The sequence below is a fragment of the Chionomys nivalis genome, chromosome 2, assembly GCF_950005125.1.
Source record: "Chionomys nivalis chromosome 2, mChiNiv1.1, whole genome shotgun sequence".
NCBI lineage: Eukaryota > Metazoa > Chordata > Mammalia > Rodentia > Cricetidae > Chionomys > Chionomys nivalis.
The window spans coordinates 111,034,034-111,056,796 of NC_080087.1; the positions used below are offsets into that span (position 1 = coordinate 111,034,034).

The following is a 22,763-nucleotide window of genomic DNA, read 5'->3' on the forward strand; positions in this document are numbered from 1 at the left end:
TCTTCCTCTGTGAAGACACCCAAGGTCTGGGATGGCAGTATATTCGTTGGAAATGAGCACTTGCTAAGAAATAGCCAATAATACACTGGGAAAGGAAAAGATGGAGCCTTTGGCAGTAAATTGGGGGTAAGAGTAGGTGGCAGCAAAAGTGAAGGGTAAAGGACTTGTAGCCAGTGTGAGGTCAGTGACTTAGAAAACTTGGTCTAGTCTGAGGTAGACAGAGGGGAGAAAAAGGATCCAAAACACACACCAGAATTCCCCAGTACAACCTGGAGGAAAGGCTGTGTGGACTGTGTCTGAAGTCTAGCAGAGAGCAGCCAACTTTTAAGGTGGGCTAAACCACTAAATGTCCCCTAAGTTCAGGAAGCGGGTGAAAGAGGTGATCCTGAAGCTCCTGAAAGAATACTGCTATCTCCCAGAAGCGTGCTTATTTTCAGAGCCTTGGCAAATAAAGATGGCTCCAGGTCCCATTTAATGCTTTACTATAGCCAAGGACATGGAACCCAAATCTACCTGTGTAGTTCACCCCTTGGAGGTCACAGGGTCATAAAGTTCTCTGGGCTAGAGTTAAACCTGTCCAGGCCTGGAGGGATGGTTCAGTCGTTAAAGGGTAGGCTCACAACCAAAAATATGAGTTCGGTTCCCAGCACCAATGGCTGTCCCTCCAGGTACCTTAAACAAAACAAAACAATACAAACAAACAAAAAACAAACCTGTCCCTATGTTTCAGAAATGGCTGGAGTAAACAGACTGGGTTTAATCTACTTTCTAGAGGGCCCAACTTCAAATACAAGCAGTCTCTGGTATAGGAGGTCCTTCTGTTTGTGTGTTGCTTTCATTGGTTAATTAATAAAAAAGAACTGTTTGGCCTGACAGGGCAGAACTTAGATAGGCGGAGAAGACAGAACTGAATTCTGGGAGGAAGAAAGAGAGTCAGAGAGGGAGAGCCGCCATGGAGCTGCCAGAGTCAGACATGCAGAATTTCCCGGTAAGCCATGACCTCGTGGTGAACACAGATTATTAGAAATGGGTTAAATCAAAATGTGAGAGTTAGCCAATAAGAGGCTAGAGATAATGGGCCAGGCAGTGATTTAATTAATACAATTTCTGTGTGATTATTCCGGGGGTTAAGCTAGCCGAGAGGCTGGGACAAACAAAGGGGCCCTGCTCCCTTCAACAAGTCTCATGGCAGGTACCCATTCCTTTAGCCATTCCTTGAATGACAGGGTTCTGAGTCTCTAATCACTTTCTGAAAGTTACCTATCTGTCTAAGCACACCTGGCAACATTGTTACTTGAAACTGAGACAAGGGGCTGCTCCTGTCATTCTCCTATGATCACATGGAGCTCTGGGTGCCATCACACTGATTTTACTGAGCACACTCAGAATTTTTAAAGTGGGCTCTGCAGTCTGCCTGGGTTCAAATTCTGGCCTCTGTACTCACTGCCCGACTACCACCATCTCTAGGTTCAGTTTTCTTACAAGGATAGGACTCTCGAAAAAGGATAATTATAATCTAGTAATAAATGTACTCAGTAGGGGCTGGCGAGATGGCTCAGAGATTAAGAGCACTGATTGTTCTTCCAGAGGTCCAGAGTTCAATTCCCAGCAACCACATGGTGGCTCACAACCATCTGTAATGAAATCTGGTGCCCTCTTCTGGCCTGCAGGCATACACGCAGACAGAACACTGTAAAACAAAATATATAAATAAATAAATCTTAAAAAAAAATGTACTCAGTAATTATTTCACTTAGAAGTGACTGCTACCATTACACTTTACCTCTCCGGGCCGAGGAATGAGCAGTATAACCACACTGACAGGGAATGTCAGAAGACATCACAGCAGAGAGCACTGTGTTCGTGCTTGCTAGGCACTACTCTTAAATGTTTTTATTCAGTATGTTGAAATAGCAGGTTTTATTCACAATTCTGAAATCTCTGACTTTTGTAAAATTTGTTTCTGTACTCCTTGGCCCCTCAGCTGGTGCAGGACAACAATTAAGTCATTCACTATTGTGCTTTACTTCCTCATCCTGTATTTATTTACTTTATTGTTTTTCTTTTTTCTAGACAGGGTTTCTCTGTGCATCTTTGGAGCCTGTCCTGGAACTCACTCTGTAATCAGGCTAGCTCAAACTTAGAGATCCTCCTTCCTGCCTTTGCCTCTGAGTGCTGGGATTAAAGGCATGTACCACCGCCTCGATCATCTTGTATTTATAAAGTTAAATACTCAAGTTGTCTACATTTAGTTTTATCCTGTTCTATATGGGCTTCTCAAGATCTTCAGCAAGCTTAGCATCCAGTTACCAGTCAGCATCTACATTCTTTTTTTTTTTTTTCAAGACAGAGTTTCTCTGTGGTTTTTGGAGCCTGTCCTGGAACTAACTCTTGTAGACCAGGCTGGTCTCGAACTCACAGAGATCCACCTGCCTCTGCCTCCCAAGTGCTGGGATTAAAGGCGTGCGCCACCACCGCCCGGCAGCATCTACATTCTTTTTTTTTTTTTAAATATTATTTATTTATTTATTTATTTATTTATTTATTCATTATGGATACAATATTCTGTCTGTGTGCATGTCTTCAGGCCAGAAGAGGGCACCAGACCTCATTACAGATGGTTGTGAGCCACCATGTGGTTGCCGGGAATTGAACTCAGGACCTTTGGAAGAGCAGGCAATGCTCTTAACCTCTGAGCCATCTCTCCAGCTCCAGCATCTACATTCTTGATGAGTATACCCAGTACCCCTTTAGCTGGATGGGAGAACCCTCAGAGATCTGCTATGGATAGGCACTTGTCTCCTGGAGAACATCTGTTAGTAAGTACCCATCATGCCCTCAAGCTCTCAGGAAGGAGTCACTTAACATCAACTTGCTTGCTGCACACACTGTGGCAGTGCTGCAGACTTGTGGACCTGCCTCTTACCTCACTTTAATAAGGAGACAAACCCTGAGCATGTCTGACCTGGGGGCTTTTAGGATTAGCAGATAAAACTCCCTCTTAGTGAGCCATGAATGAGATAAACAGGTTTTCTCTCTTTTCTCGCTCTTTTTTTTTAATGAAAAAATTTTTAGAGATTTTATTTATCTTAAATATACAGTATTCTGCCTGCACGTCAGAAGAGGGCCCTAGATCTCATTACAGATGGTTGTGAGCCACCATGTGGTTGCTGGGAATTGAACTCAGGACCTCTGGAAGAGCAGCCAGTGCTCTTTACCACAAAGCCATCTCTCCAGCCCTAAGTTCCCTTTCAATGCTTACAAATCATCTCTCTGGAAACATTCTCTAGACCCATCACAACTGTAATATCAAGCTCTAAGCTCTACTGAGTTTTCTGGGTGGAATTTGTTCTTTTATTCTGAAAATTTGCAAATACCTGTCAGTTTTCAAATCTCTCTCTCCATCTCTTTCCACCTCTCAATACAAACCCCTAGTCACCAGCAAGTATTTGGCCACCTGGTTTGCTAACTCAGCACTCATTCAAGCTCTGGATCCTGGACACTCGCAGAAAGGATGGTTTTAGTGTTCTACAAGCTGCGTATGTCTGAAAACTGTGCAAGAGTATGCTTTCTCAAAGGACAACATGCAGAAAGCCACCCCTGCAGATGGATACCTGCAATAGGAAAGGAGAAGCCCTGCTCACAGGCACCTTTGCTGGGAAACTGCTGGGTTGTCCGAGGGTGGTCCTCCTGCTCTGACCAGAGTTTCTGTCAGGGAATAAGGTATCTTGGATCTATCTGGTATTTAGCTAGTCTGAGATTATATGGTAGGTCTCTCTCTCTTCCTTGCCTATGGGCCATGCTCTGTACATTACTGGGAGCCTCTCATGAGCTCCCCATTTCTGTGTCACTAGGAACACTGGGATCTAGCGCCAGACTGGCTCAGAGCTGTCTTCTCAAGCTCACCCTCTGAATGCAAAGTGGGCTTTGAAATTTCTTTTATTCAAGAAGTTACTACCTGTCTGGCTCTGCCAAATCCTTCCCTTTCTTGCTACCATAACCCGATGGACTGTGTTACCCACAGTAGCTCCATCACCACCATCTTCTTGAGGAGAGCTAAATAGAAGAAGCAAACCTAACTGAGATTAAAGTATCAGCAAGGTCACACAAGACCATCAGATATCACATTTTCGGCATGTAGCCAGCACATACCTCTCACCTTAGAGCCAGTTTGGCTATCTGTGCCAGGAGCATGTCATCCTCCACGTGGTCAGGGGGCTGGCTGCATTCTCCCAGACCACTGCTGCTCAATCCTCTTCCCTCACCCTCCCGCGCCCAGAGTGCTGCTACTCTCAGGATCCTGGCTCTTTCCACACGGGGTACTCTCTTTGACACGGGCGCTACTACACCTCCCTTCGTGCCGGGCTGTTGTTCCTGAATGGGGCACTCCCTTCCATCGATGCATTATGATTATGAGTCCTATCCCACCACTGCGGTGATACCTAAGATATCATAGTGACCACTCTATGTTATGATCTCAAATTCATTGCATTTTGCTTTGTACATGACAGTTACATATATGTATGTGAAGTCTTACGTAAAGTTTCTGTAGAAGTTGTACTGATCCTGGGAGATAAATCCCTGGCACCACTCACACTGTGATATTATTCTCAGGCAGGGTGAAACCCTACTGGCCAGTCCCCATGCCTTCATCCTGTCCTAATGTATTCACCACCCTCACATACGTACTTTACCCAGAGTACAAGTCCTTACCTCAGGGGTTCTTTATTAAAAAGCTGAGCTCTTACTAGGAAAGCGAGCTTTTCTCATGGCTTCTGAGCGTGAGTGAGCTACATGGAAGTATACTAACCACTAATTCAACAATTTATAAGGTCATTTAAGGGAATGTAACACATCAAGATTTATTCTCATTGGGAAAAAGAAAATACAAGATTGCTGTTTCATTTATACACCATAAACAGAAGCTTGCAGCTAAAGAAACTGGTGTGGTCACACATGTGCATTCAGTGTATACAATCCGCAGGGAGGTAAGTGAATCAGATGGGGAGAGGGGACAGGGGAGATGACCCTGTTCCTTTGTTAGCTCCGGTGAGAGGAGGTAAACCCTGCCTTGGTTCTGTCAACAATAGTGGGGTTCTCCATACTGAATGTGGTTTTAGTATTTGATAACATATATTCCAAAGAACATGGCCTCTGAGCAGAGCAAAGTACATCACCCACCTAGTGCTAACCAAAGGAAGTGCTGCAAAACGTCCCATCACTAGGGAGAGCCTGGTTGCTGGGTAGTCTGTATATTATCTATATCATATTTATTGGATAATTTAACAAGCAAGTGCACTTTTGACCTTACAAGACTTTTGCCTTTCTGATAAGATTTGAGAATTTAATTTTTCCACATTTTAAGTATTTTGTGTGTGTGGTTTTACTCCAAATACCACAAACAGACCAATTCATATAAAATACACCTCTACTCCCACTAGAGGGCAGTCATGTATACAACAGGGAAACTGCAAACCCGCTTTCACTTGCAAGTGTGTTTAGAATTCGAGTCTTTAAATGTTACCTTGAATGTAGCAAATGCATCTGAAGCTATGTCAAATGTTGACATTTCAACGTATCTGAAGAAATCATAAAACTGTTCCGACCATAAAATGATTTTTGCAAGTGGTTCATGTCTGATGCATTCTCTTAACATTATTCCACAATTGAGAGCTATTTCTGGAGATTCATACCTGTAAAAACAAAACAAAACATAACAAATAAAAGCCATATATGATTGCTCTTTCAAAAAGAGCAAAAGTGAGCACTTCAAACTTTCTCAACACAAGTTTCAGACACTCCTAACTAAGTGACCACAGTAGATTACAGAAAGGATTTCTCTCAAGGGTATATACAGCAGGGTCTCTTAATCTGGAACTTCGTAGAGCAGTGCAGAGATGGGACAGCTACCTTCAATAAAAAAAAAATGTGCTATGGTAGAGACCACAAGAGTAGAAGTCCTGAGTTTGAAAACATCTACAAGTACCAGGATAACACTGTCTGTGAGCTTAGCTTTTACCTATTGTGCTCACAACTAGAGGAACCAGAAAGCTGAATAGAAGGGTAATACAGAATACTCTTCCCAAATTCAGGAGTTCAGCATAAACACAGTACAAATACAGGTCCATCAAATACACAGCATGTATATACTTCATTGTTTCAACATTCACATCAGTACTTCCAGACTCTTGGAAACATGCAAATCCCATAAAACTGCAAGCCTCATTCTACGGATTTTACAGAGCATCTCCATCACAGAGAACTTGGAGACCCTCGAGGACACAGAGGAGCCTCCTCAACAACTCTCCAAATCCTTTTCCTTTATTTTCAGCTCTGTCTCAGCATTTCTTCCCTTATGATCAAAAAGAAAACCTCACAGTGACCAGGGCCTTCCCTTCTCAAAACACACTACCTCACAGGCTGACACCTGTTCAGAAAGGGTGCTCTCATCCCTCCATGTATACACATCGGTTCTATTTCTTTCCCACCGACAAGCTCCCATAGGTTTTTCTGCTTGTTTGTTTTTTGGTAGTCAAACGTTTCCCAATACTCTAGTGAAATAATTATTTGGCCAGCAGAGACTTCCCCTTGGCTACAACAGGACTAACCAAGAGCCATCTGTGCAATGATCTGACAGGGCGACCAAACCAGCCTTGTGAATGCTGGGTAATGCCCCACCCAGCACATCCCACTCTTTAAAAATAGGGAAGAAAAAAACTTCCTCCCAGTTCTCCTTTTTATCTTGCTGGTGGTTCCCCTTTCTTTCCACTGAGGTCTTCACCTGTTAAGGAAAGCCCACACTCTCATGGCCCCCACCACCATGACTGTGTTTCCTTCCCTCCATCCACTCCCTGAATTGTGGTTGGGCATTTTCTAATGTCTCTGGCAGTCTCAGGTAAAGATTTACATGAAATCTCATCCCTACACTAAAAAAAAAAAAAAAAAAAAAAAAAAAAAAAATCAAGCCCCAACTGCCCTGCCCGCTCAGCGCTACATTTTGGCAGTGCTGCTTTTTCTCCGACACCTTGCTAACAGACCTTCCACGATGGTTAATATTTTGTACACATGCTGTCCGTTGTTGGCTACTAAGTCACTGATGGCTACTGAACATTTGAAATGTGGCTAATGCAAATGAGATGGAATAGCCAAAATTTAAAATTAACTACTCTATTAGACAATGAAGTTTAAAAACTTCCCTTTTTCCTATCCTACTACAAATCTTTAACTTTCAAGAACTCCCATGTTTGGAATCATCTAGGACTTTTCATACTTCTTTTGAAGTCTCTTAGTTTTATTTCCTTCCATCTATTCTCCCACTGCTGCCTTAACTCATGGATGTTCTAACCGGCACATTTGCTCAAGCTCTGCCTTAAACCATCTACCAATCTAACAAGTTCACCACCAGCATTTCTAGCAGTTCAAAACTATAGCCAAACAAACAGACTTCTGAGCTCACTGTTGAGCCTGCCCCTTATTGTATCTACTGCTCTGGGTCAAGCCGTCTTCTTGCCTGGCATCAAATGTTGCTGATCACACGGTATTCATCCTGCCCTGGACCTTTACACTAGCGGTGTACCATCAGGACCCATCAGGACACCTTCTTCTTTCTGTCTACTATGTGAATTCTAAGTTCTCTGTAAAGCCAACTGTAACATCCTTTCCTTTTACCAACCCTTGTGGACTCACTTATTCTCTGAAATCCTGCAGTATTAACTTGTTGCCTAGTAGCACTACCCTTATCTTTTAATTGTACATATGCTCACTGGATCCTCAACAAGAGCAGGACTGCATTCCGCTGCCTCATTTAGGGCATGGCACTCAGCATGCTGACTGGCTCTTATTTGATTAAAATTTCTGTTCACAAGATAGCTGATCACATCATTACTCCTGCTTATCTCTAATAAACAGAAGACTAGCAGGACAAGTGTAAGGCGTCTGGTACAAGTTTGGCAGGTTTTGATGGGAGTTTGTCAAGCTTGTCTCAATGATTAAACCATAAGCCAGTGAGCACAAGGCAAACAGTCATGAGGTACAACCTGTTAACACTAGACTGGAGATCACATTTGATTTTAAATAGCCAATAAAATCCTACTGTTTCCAAATCCAGGCCGATGCCAGTACTTCCCATATGCAGCACACCTAGCCAACGACAGATATCTTAAAACGTGGCTTACAGTGCTTCTTAAAGAATGCTACCTTTCAGGTCAGACAGGATCATATAAAATGAGTAAGGTAGAAGGCAAAAAAGCCATCACAGGACAAACTGGGCTCTGCCAAAAGAACAAAGGAGTCAACCAAAGGAGCACACAGTGGCCTAAGATGGGATAATGTAAATTTTTAAAAAGTAATGTTTACAATGGACTAAAACTTGTTTGTGATGGTTAATATACTGACAGCCAACTTGACAGGATAAGAATCAGCACACCTGTGAGGAACCATCTACATCAGTTAGACTCTGGGCATGCTTATGAAGGAGGATCTTGACTATGTGAAATGGGAAGACTGCCCTAACTGTGGTCAGCACCACTCCATGAGCTACGCCTACAGTCTTGGACTAAAGCATTCGTCACTTTTTGCTTCCTGAGTGCGGTGCAATGTGACCAGCTGCTTTAAGCTCTTTCCACTATAGCTCTCCACTATACTCTCCAACTGTGATTACCAGTCAAACCCTTCCTTCCTTACATTGTTTGCCAGGATTATTTTAGCATAGCAATTGGAAAAGTAACTGATACAGCATCTAGTATCTATTTTGAGTTAATTACAATGCTTAACAACAATATATCCAATGCTTATTCAAGTTAGTGGCTGGAGCACCAACAAATTAAAATAATGGCACTGGCTTTCCCCATATAGATTATAGATAGCGAAGTCATCACTGTGGAGTGGTTTTGCTTTATGGAAGAAAAACATTTAATTAGAAGAAGCAATACAAGAATCTACAGTGAACTCTTATTCATGTATGTATGTATGTACATACTGATTGATTGATTGATTGATTGATTGCAGGGACCTGCTATGTAGTTCAAACTAGCACCACACTCATGGAGATCTATGATTAAAGGCCTGTGACACCACACCTGGCCTAGTAAACTGATATTTTAAATCAGGATAATATCCTTGGTAAGTATAAAAATCATTAGGTGAAAGTTTGCTAGCAAACTAAGAATGGACAAGACCTGTATCCCATGATCACTCTCATTTCAGTGGGGCAATGGGTGCCAACAACATGCAACAGGCAGTGTGTGGCATCACCCATCAAGAACTCACACTTTGCTCAAAGTGAATATGAATCTTAACCACCAGCTCCAAGGGATGAGAGTGATGAGACATTCTGAATAAAACCATAGGAATGTAAATTTAAAATACATGACTAAAATAGTAATTTTTCAGAGACAGTCTCATTAAGGAGCTCAGGCTGGCCTACTAAATTTTCTATGCAGCACAACGACAAAATGACGGGGATCTTGGGGGAAGCCTTTGCTTCCAAGTGATGGAATAGACGTGCCATCACATTCTACTAAAATAACTAAGTAGTTTTCTACAGAACAAATGACCCAGTTGCTTAATAAATGGCATACATTTTTGGAAATGAGGGATTAACTATCATAGGTTAGTAGAAAGCTCAGTTTTATCTCTAAAATTCAGTTTGTAACTCTTGTTTAAAAATAAAAATTTAGCTGGGCAGTAGTGGTGCACGCCTTTAATCCCAGCACTCAGGAGGCAAAGGCTGGCGGATCTATGCGAGTTCCAGGATAGGCTCCATAGCTACTGAGAAACCCTGTCTTGAAAAACTAAACAAACAACTCAAACAAACTCATTTTGTCAAAACCAAGGAATATAAAAGTTGGGCACTGGATTGCTCCAGCAGATGTGTAGAAGAAAGATAGTATGGTTGATATAGCCTGCATGGTACACACTGTATAGACCTGATGGACATGGGTGACCAATACAGTCAGATTGCATGTAAGGAGGAAAGAATAAGGACCACAGCAAGCAGGAATGGCAAAAGGACAATGACTCCGATGAGGGGTTTGGGTAGGGAAGTAATGTGGGAGTGAGTCTCAAGCCAAGCTCCAGTCTCAGGCTTTCCCTTTTTGCCTTCTGGCTGAGGACTCTGCTCTAACCAACTCAGATGAGAGCATTAAACTTCAAATCAAACAATTTTATTTTAGCCTAGAGTGACAGCTCATGCTTTTTTTTTTTTTTTTTTTTTTTTGGTTTTTAGAGACAGGGTTTTTCTGTGGCTTTGGAGCCTGTCCTGGAACTAGCTCTGTAGACCAGGCTGGTCTTGAACTCACAGAGTTCAAGAGCCTGCCTCTGCCTCCCGAGTGCTGGGATTAAAGGCGTGCGCCACCATCGCCCGGCTGACAGCTCATGCTTTTAATCTCAGCATTCAGAAAGCAGAGGTACGTGGATCTATGAGCTCCAGGCCAGCAAGGGTTACACAATGAGACACTAGTTTTTTTATTTTATACATCACCTAAAAATATTTATATCAAATCATGAAATAATAGGAAGCGTTAACTATTTTGTAGATTTTAATAAACCTCTGGCTTCTATGGCAAGGGAAATTCTGGCTTCAATAACACAGTTCTAAAAACACCCAAATTTCACACTACTCAGCACGTTTCCACAGGGACAGTGGACTGATACAACAAAAGTTCTGTACAGCAACACATGAAGAAGCAACATGGATGAGTAGAAACAGAAAGGGGGAAGCTGGATGCTGGCATGTGACATGTCATTGCATTGACTCATGCTTTGTCTAAGCAAGTCTGAACTTGGGGGAAGTGTTAAACCACAGAGATACAAATCCACATGAGGTAAGCTATAAAGCTAGGGGGAGCGGAGCAAGCTGATTCACACCAGTAGTCATGCCAGTAACATGCTTGCCCACTAGTTTAGCAGGACACTGCCAATGCTGGGAAGATCATGAGAGCTGGCAAGCCTGCTGGTGTGGAGCAGGAGACTGACTACCTAGCTAGTCAGGTAAATTCAGTGCTGAGAAAGATCTTTTCACTTTTGTTAAATTTAGATCTTCGAGTTTTTTGTTTGTGTTTTGTTTCTGAAGTGGACAACTACCCAAATCATGAATACCTGCATAGTCCAGGAGTAACTCCTGGAAGATGCAGTGATGGCCCTATAGGTGCATGCTCTGCTGAGCGAGGGTGAGGAGCACACATGCCCCACTAGATTGTTTCACTGTTGTGGGGTGCGCAGGTTGGGTGCAGAGGAGGCATCTTTGGACTTACAACTTGGCTGTGGTTTCAGTGATCTTCAACCGTTTCAATCTTACAGAACTAAGGCTATATTTCTTGCTTAAGGGCTCAGAATTCACCCAATTTTAAGCTTACATCTATAGGGTGTGTTTGTGTTAGTTTAGCTTACAGGTCAAAACTTTAAAAGGGCAGTGTGTTCAAGAGCTATAGAAAAGTAAGCTAAAACTATAGAGAGAAATCTTCCCATATTTACCAGCCTGGTTATCTTTGCCCACCCGAACAATTTCTCCTTTTTATTTTCAACTAAGAATATAAACTTTATTGTATTGTACATACCCTTTCAATAACATGAACAAAATATTCTGTTGGGTGCAGATGTATTCAACAGTAGGAGTTCTTGTACCAATTTGTCTTCTGAGAATATTGTTGAAAATTTGAGCCACGTCTTTTTTGCCCTATTAGGAATACAATCATTAAAATATTTACCTGTCTAAATATTAAAATGTCCATTCAGTCTTCAATATAAAGTCAACGAGCCATTGTGTATTAGTTATAATTGAGTATCTGACTTTACAACATTTGTAGACATTAAAATTCTTATCTAGTTATAACCCCAAGTTTGTTTTAATAGTGTACAATTTTTAAATACAATTTTATCAACAAAGTGAAATCTCATTACAATCCACAAGTAATTTCGACCACCACTAATGCTCAGAAGCACACTGACTCAGTATGGAAAGCAGATGTTGACTGCACACTTACAACCTACAGGGCTATGAACCTTACTCAAGTGGATACTTCTGTTATAAATAACACAGAGAGTGTACACTTTCTTCTGCAGAAATGGAAAGGAAGAAGACTGCACTCTCAGTGTAATGGCTTCACAGAATCCTGTAAAAAGCTGAGCTTTAATAGTAAGCAGATAAACTCCTCATTAAACTTAGCCACTCAGAAAAACTTAAAATATATTAATAATGGAAGCACTAAGTGTCACGAAACAGTATTCAGAGATGAGAACTTTACACCACCACTGCACAAAACAGACAGATCATCTACTGATCCTTAACCACCAGAAAACTGCCTAGGAAATTAATGTTGGCCCCCAAGAGATGCTTCAGAACAGCCATTGTCAGAAGGCTGAGAAAGCCCAGAGGGCACTGAAGCCCATGGGCAGGTAGATCTTCCTGGGGCCTGTGTTGGCTCAGGTGCAGTAATAGTAATTTCTCCAAATCAGTCCCAAGGCACACACTAAAAAAAAAAAAAAAAAAAAAAAGAAAGAAAGAAAGAAAGAAAGAAAAAACAAAACAAAACCAAAAAACTCTGATGCCTCTAAAGTCTCAAATGAGTATTAAATTCAGTGTTCAGTTTAGGGAACAAAATGGCAAAATGGGTAGAGACAAAGGAGAAGGATCAGATATCCCAAATGTAACGCTCAAGTTAGAGAGAAGATAAATTGTTAGAATTCGACTTATACATGGAAACAGCTTAGTTCCACCTTCTCTATACTAGGACAAAAATGTTTATTTTTCTTTATTTTAAGGATTACTGAAGTAGCCACCCTTCCCTTCTTCAAATTACATCATATCATACCCCTCCCCGCCAAAACAGACATCTACTCACTTGGGCTGATAAACACAGACTTAAAGCACACTCAAGAAGCCAAAGAGGCTGCTTGTGACCATGAAGAGTTCTTTGTACATGTTTTCCAGGCTGGAATCAAGGGCCATTTTCTTCATGAACTCACTAAACAACTAACATGCCATGATCCAATTATATAAGCTGAGGCAACAAAATGGGGTGTGTGTGTGTGTGTGGGGGGGGTAAGCAGGCCCCTGGAGAAAAAGCAAGCTGTGCTGTCTGCTGCTAGACCAAGAATGAATGGCTTGGTGGTTGTGCTGCTTCAGCTGAGAGGCCAACGAGTACAGACCCAATATTACCAAAGACAAATTTTATAGAAGTCAGAAATGCAGAATTGTCAATAAAATCTGCTATTTCAACACTATACTAAATAAAAAAATTAAAAGCAGTGCTGAACAAGCACAAAACACAACACGTGATCTCTGCTCTCACAGACATTTTTTAGGCTCTTCTAACATTCTATGACTTTCTTTGGACTGCTCATTCCTTGAACCAGAGAGAAGCTGTTTATGAAATACAACCTAAATCAAAGGGTATCACAAACACCCAATAAACTTTACATACACTGTGGTGAAATGTGTGTGCAAAGGTCAGAAGTCCTTGGGTCAGCAGGGATCTTAAAATGTCTCAAAGGATAGAGTGTATGGAAGAGGACCACAAAACATGTTTTTGAAAATCGAGAAACGGATTTCTTACCTCAAAGTCAATGAGCTGTAAATCAGCCACTAGAGTGCTCAGGAGTCCACTATTGTATAGCTCTTGGGCCAGCTGAGCGACTGCTTCTGTCTGCGGTTCTTTTTCATTTGTGCCATACAGAATCTCTTTCATGGCAACCAAATTTTTGGAAACTTCTTCTGTAGCCTGATTTGGGGAGGAAGATGCAGAAGAAAAAAACCAATTCATTTCAACAAAAACATACAATCATATCTGTGTAAGCTAAAAATCCATTTTCTACATTATCTACCCTCAGATCTATATGTAAGTTCCATCTCTGTCCTCAGTAGCTGGATACTACACGTGTGTACATGAAAGAAAGCAGCATGCACTCCCCACAGGAAGGAAGATGTGTACTGAGTGGAAAATGGAAAGCCAATTAATGTATAGTAGAAATAGGAATGACAAGGTTCAGTTCCTCCTCAAGTTCAGAAAAGCAATACAGAAGAGGCATGTGAGCTGGTGGGGTATGGAGTGTGTGTGACTAACAACCAAGTATCAGGGAACATGAGCAGTACAAGGCAGAGATGAGGGAGAAGGAAAAGTACAGGGTCTAGATAATAGTTTGGTTCTGAAGTATCCCCTGAAAGACTCATGGGTAGAAAGCTTGGTTATAGTTGGTGGGCTCTTGGAAGTAATAGGATCATAGGAGCTCTAATTCCGTAAGTAGATCAACCCACTGATGGATTAATAATTCGACAGTGTTACTGAGAAACGAAGGTCTAGTTGGGGAAGACGATTACTGGGAATGTGCCTTATTCCTAGACCCCTTTTCTCTTACTGTTTATGATTCCTGGCTGCCACAGAGTAGACTGCTTTCCATCAGGGTCATGTTTCTGGCTTGCCTCAAGTCTAAAAGCAATAGACCTCGGAAACTGTAAACCTGGACTGCTAAGTTTCTTGTCAACCTTAACAAGCTAGAGTCATCTGGGAAGAAGGAATCTTAATTGAGAAAATGTTGCCATTAAACGGGCCCATGGGGACATTTTCTTGATTAATGATTGATGTAGGAGGGCCCATCCACTGTGGGTAGTGCCACCTCTGGGCACATACCTTTGTGTAGCACAAGACAGTAAACTGAGCAAACCATGAAAGTAAGCCAGGAAGCAGCATTATTCCATGGCCTCTGCTTAAGTTTCTGCTCTGATTTCCATTCATGACAGACTGTAAACTGCAAGATAAAATAAAGTCTTTCCTCTGTAAGTCACAGGGCATCAAGCAGAACCCCCAAGATGGTTTACCTCAGTAGTTATGCATTCTGCTTTCATCTCACTCAACAAATCTTAACATTAAGCTCGGCGAGAGAAATTAGAAATCTAAGTAACCAAAAGAACCAACACTGATAATAGGATGCAAAAAAAAAAAAAAATATGCCACACATTCAAGAAAAACCAAGGTTATTAAATAGAGAAACTGAATATATAAAAGATCTAGAAGCAGAAACTATAATATCTGAGGTTAAAATTACAGTGGATATTAACAGCAGATAAGATATTGCAGAAGAAAATGTTACAAAGATGAGCAGTAATAACTATCCAAAACTGAATCATGGGAGAGGAATAGCAGGGAATACCACATTTGTGAACGTTAGGGTAACTTTAAGTAATGTTCAGTCCCCAGGACAGGGCAAAGGGCAGACAGAATATTTGAAAATGTGATGAATGAAAACAATTCTGAATTTGCCAGGTGCACACCTTTAATCTTAGAACTTGGGAGGTAGAGCTAGGTAGATGTCTCTAAGTTCAAGACCAGTCATCTCTACACAGTTCCAGGATAGTGATGACTATATAGAGGGACCCTTTCTCAAAACAAACAAACAAAACCCTAAACAAACAAAAATGCAAATCTGATTAAAAACTGTCAAAATAAGTACTGATTAAAGAGTAAACAAATATCAAATGTAAGAACAGGGATGAGGTGGCTGGAGAGACAGCTCCGTAGTTAGGAGCACTGGTTACTCTTTCCAGAGGACCCATGTTTGAGTTCCAGCCCCACATGTGTACTCCCAACAGTCTGGTAACTCCAGTTCTAGGGGATATGATGCCCTCCTTTGGCCTCCTGGGCACCAGGCATGCATGTGGTGCACAGATGTACATGCAGGCAAAACACCCATACACATTTATAAAAGTAAAAAGAAATAAGACTGTATCAAGATTAAGGGCTGAAGAGATGGCTAAGAACATCTGTTGTGCAATAATGAGGACTGGAGTTTAGGTCCTACAACCCACATTATGCCTCTAACTCCAACTCAGAGGGCTCCAACACCCTTTTCAGGTCTCTCCATGTACAAATGTGCACATGTGTTGTGGGATATTTCCACATTGTGTGAAGATGTATTTTGCTGTAATTGGCATAATAAAAAGCTGAGGTATAGGTGGGATTTCTGGAGAAAGAAAAAGGAGATAAATGCAAGATGCCAGGAGAAAAGGAAAAAGCAGGATGGGCAGTAGATTAGTAGAATGGATTAATTTAAGTTAAAAGAGCTAGTTAAAAACAGGCCTAAGATAAGGCCAAGCTTTCATAATCAAGAATATGTCTCCCTGTTGTTATTTGTGAGCTGACGGCCCAAAGAAAAATCTGTCTTACACACATGTATTGAAACATGTATTGAAACAGAGGAGGGGTGCACAGATTCTGAATAATGCAATGTTTACATCTGGTGATTAAGAAAAAAATCTTAAAAAGTAGCTGTTAGGGGTGAAGGGAGTGGTGAGGGGAAGGACCATAGACAAAGAGAACCAGAGAATGACAACAGCTTGACAAAATATGTAAGCCAAAAGAGAGTGGAGAACTGCTTGAACTGTTGAAAAAAAACATACAATCCAGTAAGTTATCATCCTAGAATTTTATACCCCAATGAAGATATTTCAAAATAAAGATAATTCTATATAATATGTGCTAAGATGGCCAAAGCTATCTAAAGAGACCCTGTTTCAAAATAAAACAACAACAAAAAATAGAACAAGAAAAATGAGTTTTTGAGATGCATTAAAGCTAAAAGATAGAAAAGAGAAGAAAATGAGTAAATATGTTTTTCCTTCCCTATTACTTTAAAGAAATTTGGTTGTTTAAAACAAAAATAGTATATTCTAAGGTTACTGCATAGAACAAAGAAATGCATGACAGCAGTAGTTCAAGAAAGGAAATACAGTGTGCAAGGTGTAACCAATGCAGCATCGTATTTTCCAAAGACAGACTATTAGAAGTTAAAGATGTTATTAACATATGCCTTAAAGCAATTTTTTTTCTTTTTATTGAGCTCTACATTTTTCTCTGCTTCCCTCCCTGCCTCTCCCGTCTCTTTCAACCCTTTTCCAAGGTCCCCATGCTCCCAATTTACTCAGGAGATCTTGTCTTTTTCTATTTCCCATGTAGATTAGATCTAGGTATGTCTCTCTTAGGGTCCTCATTGTTGTCTAGGTTCTCTGGGATTGTGATTTGTGGGCTGGTTTTCTTTGCTTTATTTTTAAAGACCACTTATGAGTGAGTACATGTGATAATTGTCTTTCTGTGTCTGGGTTACTTCACTCAAAATGATGTTTTTTATTTTCTAGCTCCATCCATTTGCCTGTAAAATTCAAGGTGTTGTTATTTTTCTCTGCTGTGTAGTACTCCATTGTGTAAATGTACCACATTTTCCTTATTCATTCTTTGGTGGAGGGACATTTAGGTTGTTTCCAGGTTCTGGCTATGACAAACAATGCTGCTATGAACATAGTTGAGCACGTGTCCTTGTGGCATGATTGAGCATCCTTTGGATATATACCCAAACATGGTATTTCTGGGTCTTGAGGAAGGTTGTTTCCTAATTTTCTGAGAAATCACCACACTGACATCCAAGGGGGCTGTACCAGCTTGTATTCCCACCAGCAATGCAGGAGTGTTCCCTTTTCCCCACAACCTCTCCAGCATAAGTTGTCATCAGTGTTTTTGATCTTGGCCATTCTTACAGGTGTAAGATGGAATCTCAGAGTTGTTTTAGTTTGCATTTTTCTGATGACTAAGGATGTTGAGCATTTCCTTAAGTGTCTATCAGCCATTTTAGATTCCTCTGTTGAGAGTTCTTTGTTTAGGTCTGTACTCCATTTTTTTTTAGGATTATTTGTTCTTTTGATGACCATTTTTCTTGAGTTCTTTGTATAGTTCGGAGATCAGACCTCTGTCTGATGTGAGGTTAGTGAAGATCTTTTTCCATTGTCTTGTTGACCGTGTCCTTTGCTTTACAGAAGTAAAGCAAATATTTAAAGAAAAATTTCACACAGAAAAAGGTGGTAGCAAATGCTTATGATCCACCATTTGGGAATCCAATCAGGAGAATTGAGAGTTCAAGACCAGCATGAGCTACAAAGTAAATTCAGGGCCAGTTTATATTATTACATTGTGTGAAGCTGTCTCAGAAAAAACAAACAAGCAAGCAAACAAAAACCAAACCCATCAAAATATAGAAGGTTTGGTATAGATCAACAAAGGCACCTTGAATGGAATGAATAGTAAACCTAAAAGCTGTAAAAATCTACCTTAAATAAGAAATAAACCTTGGAGGTCGAGTTAACTCAGATTTATAGGACACCAGCCTGTGACAGTATTCAGAATTATCCAGTCCACAGGAATCCCACTATGACCAGTCATGGAAGCATCTTACCAAATGATCACACAAGATCACTTTGCATATTTCCTGCCTCCAGTACTGCTGTATTAGCAGCTCTCAGAATCAGAAAAACGTGGCTTCACTTTATTGTCTGATGTCCCATGCAGTAACTTCTCTTCCACCCAAAGGTCTATTTGCAGGCAGTATGCCCATCTTCCTTTAAATTATCATCTCCAGAAAACCCCTTCTCAACTTTGTGAATTACTCTTCTAAGAAAGGGAGGGCAACAAATGTCCCAACCCTGCCCCAGATGGAATGATACAGAAGATTCTGCACATGGCACAGTATTGCTTCCCTGACAGAAGCCGACACAGCTTAAGGGCATTTTTAAGAATCTGGGCAATCATAAAATGCAGAGAGAAAGAACTTAGGATGGAGTGAATCTCTTCACCTTTCATGGGCCAACTGCAGAGCATGAGACTGCACTGTAAGGTTTTCACTCTCCCTACAGCACCATTCCATTGTATTATCACCAGCACAACACCCGGCAGCACAGACATCTTTGTGTTCTGAAGATCCCCAGTAAATTGCCTATTACATTATTTTTACAGTTGAATCATCCGTCTAGTCATACCCCTGTGGCCTGCCTAAATTGCTAACTAAAACACCTAACAGGAGAGAACCACAACTGGGCCTATCATCATATCTTTGAACCACCCCTCTTTTCAGTAATGATATAATAATTTTGGGGTGTAGCTACTCAACACTACTTGCAAATCATATTTGTAAAGATTTTTGTTGAATATCTTGATAAGCATTATTTCATACTTTCTGACTATAAGAAAAATAAAATGAAGTCAATTTAGTAAAATCTTTTCACTAAACCATTTTGACCAGGTGCAGTAGTGCATGCCTTTAATCCTGGCAGAGAGAGGCCAGTTTAGTTTACACAGCAAGCTTTGGCCAGCCAGGGTTATATGGTGAGACTCTGACTTAAAAAACAGTAATCAAACCTGTTTGATTTTAATTTGCCCTTCATCAATTCCACTCTTAAACCTTAAGAATCTTTGTTCAGCAGAGCTTACCTTTCTTGGTCCAGTATGTACCTTATTATCTACAGTACTTAGATTTCTGAGTAGTTCAGCATCTCATATGCAATTAGGAGCACCAAATGTAATTCTTCTGGACCAAGAAGAAATCATTTAATAGTAGGATTGATTCTATTATAATCTGTTTACATGCACTGCCTTTTCAGTTCCATCTCATTAACCTTTATTCCAAGTGATTTTCACTGAGAAGAAAAAATATCTGACACTAGGGTTTTTGAGTGTGTTATCTGGTGGTTTTATGCCTATGATCCTAAAGGGCGTGTGCACTTTGGCCTCCTTTGTTTTCTGGTCAGACTCAAGTTTTAACACTCTTAGAAACTCTTAGTTTATCCATTTTGAAATCATTACGATTTTAAAATTTGAGGTGAGGTCAAATCCAATAGTTTCTTCTGCCAGCAACAGGTTCCTAAGAAAGGAGTAATTCTTTAAGGGCAAGCAAGGGTTTCATTTTAAGGTGTGAAATGCTCTAGAATTGACTGTAGTTATGTCACATTTATCCATGAATAAACTGAAAGGACATGAAATTACACACCTTAAAAGGGTGAACTGCACAGTATGTAAATTCTATTCCAATAAAGCTGTCTTTACACAGGAGAGGCAGGAATAAAATGGAAAGTTTCTGAGCCCCCGAAGCCCCTTCCTTTTCAGAAGATGCACTTCCTGCTATATTATGGGTGGGGAGACAATGGCAATGGAATTACACTCACCTGCCTCTCACTGCTTTTGGATTTTGATGTCCTCCTGACCTTTTGGGAATCCCAGGTTTTATCTCTTTTTCTTTTTATACAGCCAATTCCCAACTCCCCCAATGTTCAGTTTTTACACATGGTCAAGACTGCCCTTAACAGAACCAAGTAAGCTCTTCCTGAACACCACAAACTCCTCCCAGCTACACTTCACCCATAACTAAATCTCTCAAATATGTGCCCGTGTTTGCCACAATCCACATCTCTTTCCTTATTCACTGCTCATCCCAATCCCACATGGCTCCTACACCTAATACTTTATTGCCTTTGGCTAACCCTGAGTGCCTTACATGCCTCGGAAAGCAATTACCCATCCTCGTTGTGCCTGGGCACTTGCAGCATTTGTTCTTGTTGCTCACTGCACTCTTCCCTATCCTGATTTCCACCTTTCCTACCTCTCTACTTGCTTCTTGGTCTCCTTTTCAGTTTGTCCTCCTTAACTAAGCCTTTAAAGATCAAGCATTCCACAGGCCATGTATGAGGCCTTCCTTCCTTCTGTCATTTTGATATAAAACTTCTCTATTTAGCTGTCTTATGATTTAGTACCTACCTCAAAGCCAATATATCTAAAACAGAACTCACGTTGCTGCCCACTGCCTGGTATTCTTCCCTCGCCCTTAGATAAGGCAGAAATACAGGTGCTTCTGCACATGTCAGAAACTCAGAGGTCATCATCAACTCTTCCTTCTTCTGAACCAGCCCAACGGCTAAGTCTCCAACTCCCCCAGATCCAGTCATCTGTTGTCTGCTTTGTCATCGCCATCAAAATAAAAGTCCTGTGACTCCTTCTGAAACCACTACATAGCCTACTGACGACTTCATTAACGCCTACATTCTTTTCCACACACCAACAGAGATGACAAAGATACTGTTTAAAATGCCAATGACTACTCCTCTTAGAACAGTGCAATTTCTTTTCTTTTCTTTATTTTCTTTCCTTTCCTTTCCCCTTCCTTCCTTCCTTCCTTCCTTCCTTCCTTCCTTCCTTCCTTCCTTCCTTCCTTCCTTCCTTTCTTTCTTTCTTTCTGGGGGGAGGGTTTCAAGACAGAGTTTCTCTGTGTAACAGTCCCAGGAGTCCTGGAACTAGCTCTTGTAGACCAGGCTGGCCTTGAACTCACAGAGATCTGCCTGCCTCTGCTGGGGGATTAAAGGTATGCACCACCACCGCCTGGCGCAAATTCTTTTTTAGCACGACCTATAACTCTTACAAAGTCTGGCCCTACTGTCTAAACTAGACCTGCACTCTAATTTCTCCCCATCTACCCACAACGTTCTGGACATACATGTCCTCATGGGTAAGACAGGCTTTGATGATAAACAAAGAAACAAATCACTTGAAAGAAATCACCTGCGATGTGGGGGGAAACTGTAATCAATGGAAGAGAGTCAACAAATTAATTATAGCACTATCAGCCTGACCAAGTTACAGTGTGAGTAAGGAACGGCTGATTAATTCAGTAAGGCTGCCATTTTACTTAAGGACTAAGTACTCTAAATTTGGATCATGGTGTGCATACAGTCAGTGTGGACACCTCCCCAAGTTAACCCTAAGGAAAGTTAATTCCTGCATCTGGTACTCAACTAAATGAAGAACAGTTTGTTTCCATGCTGGCTGTGCTGGAAATCTTGAGTCATCCACACTATTCTGTATGGGAAACCAGTAAGTTCAAAGGTAGGTGTGACTTTTGCTCAATTTACAAGCTAATTCCTATAACTGCACAGTCTAAAACAATGGTTATTAACCTTGGGGTGGTGACTCCCTGGGGGTCGAACAACCCTTTCACAGGGGTTTCACATTAGATAACCTGCATATCAAATATTTACATTACAGTTTATAACAAGCAAAATTACAGTTATGAAGTAACAATGAAATAATTTTATGGTTGGAGGTCACCATAACATGAAGAACTGTATGAAAGGGTCTCAGCATTAGCAACGTTGAAAGCCACTGGTTTAAAGAAACACACACCAAATTGAGTACAGTCCGCTTTTTTACTTTTCCTCCCTCCCTCTTTCACTTTCAGATTTGATTGTTAATTTATCACTTGTTTATTTATTTATCTATTGTTTGATTATTCATTTATGCAGTGGGGATCAAGGCCAGGGTTCTTTAATTATTTCAACTACTTGTATGATTTCTGATTCCTGTTACGCGACCTATTTGCAACTGATTAAACAGCAAGCTAATCAGTGAGAAAGGTGACACTCCCCCTGCAATGGTGGTGGTGTTTACAAGGCTAGGTTATTCAGCAGCATTTACTGACTTGATGCCACAGAGAAAGCTGGGCAGTGGTGGCACATGCCTTTAATATCAGCGCTCAGGAGAACTAAGGGGCAGGTGAATCTAAGTTCAAGGCCAGTCTGGTCTACAGAGTGAGTTCCAGAACAGCCAGGGTTACAGAGAAAAACCCTGGGGGAGATGCCACAGAGAGAATTGGTTGGCCATGTTTGATCTGACTGTTTTCCTTCCATGTTCTTGTTGTGGTTCTCTGCAGGCTTTCCACTAATCAGTGTGCATTCTGGTCCTCACACCCACTGAGTAGCTATTCACACTTGCTGCACCTCTAAACACTCCCCCTTTTAAGCTGCTGAAATCCCCTAATCCACTGGTTCTTACTGACCACATCCCCTGTGTGCTAAGGCTGTCTTTCAGTGCTGCCCAACAAGAGGTCAATGCCTCTGGATTCCTTACACTCCTGGATAATTTACCCACAACTTTTTACTCCAGCTCCCAGAGTTGTAATTGTTG

The 22,763-nt window shown here is 41.1% G+C and overlaps 1 protein-coding gene across 1 annotated transcript in view; it reads right to left on the reverse strand.

Annotated features, from left to right (window-relative positions):
- Cab39 (calcium binding protein 39) overlaps positions 1 to 22,763 on the reverse strand; it is an 80,015-nt gene that overhangs the window by 8,844 nt on the left and 48,408 nt on the right. Inside the window, exons 3-5 of the mRNA XM_057761892.1 lie at positions 13,554 to 13,718; positions 11,556 to 11,674; positions 5,525 to 5,693 (exon numbers count right to left, since the gene is read on the reverse strand). Coding sequence (XP_057617875.1) covers positions 5,525 to 5,693; positions 11,556 to 11,674; positions 13,554 to 13,718 — 453 coding nt within the window. The remainder of the gene's footprint in view (positions 1 to 5,524; positions 5,694 to 11,555; positions 11,675 to 13,553; positions 13,719 to 22,763) is intronic.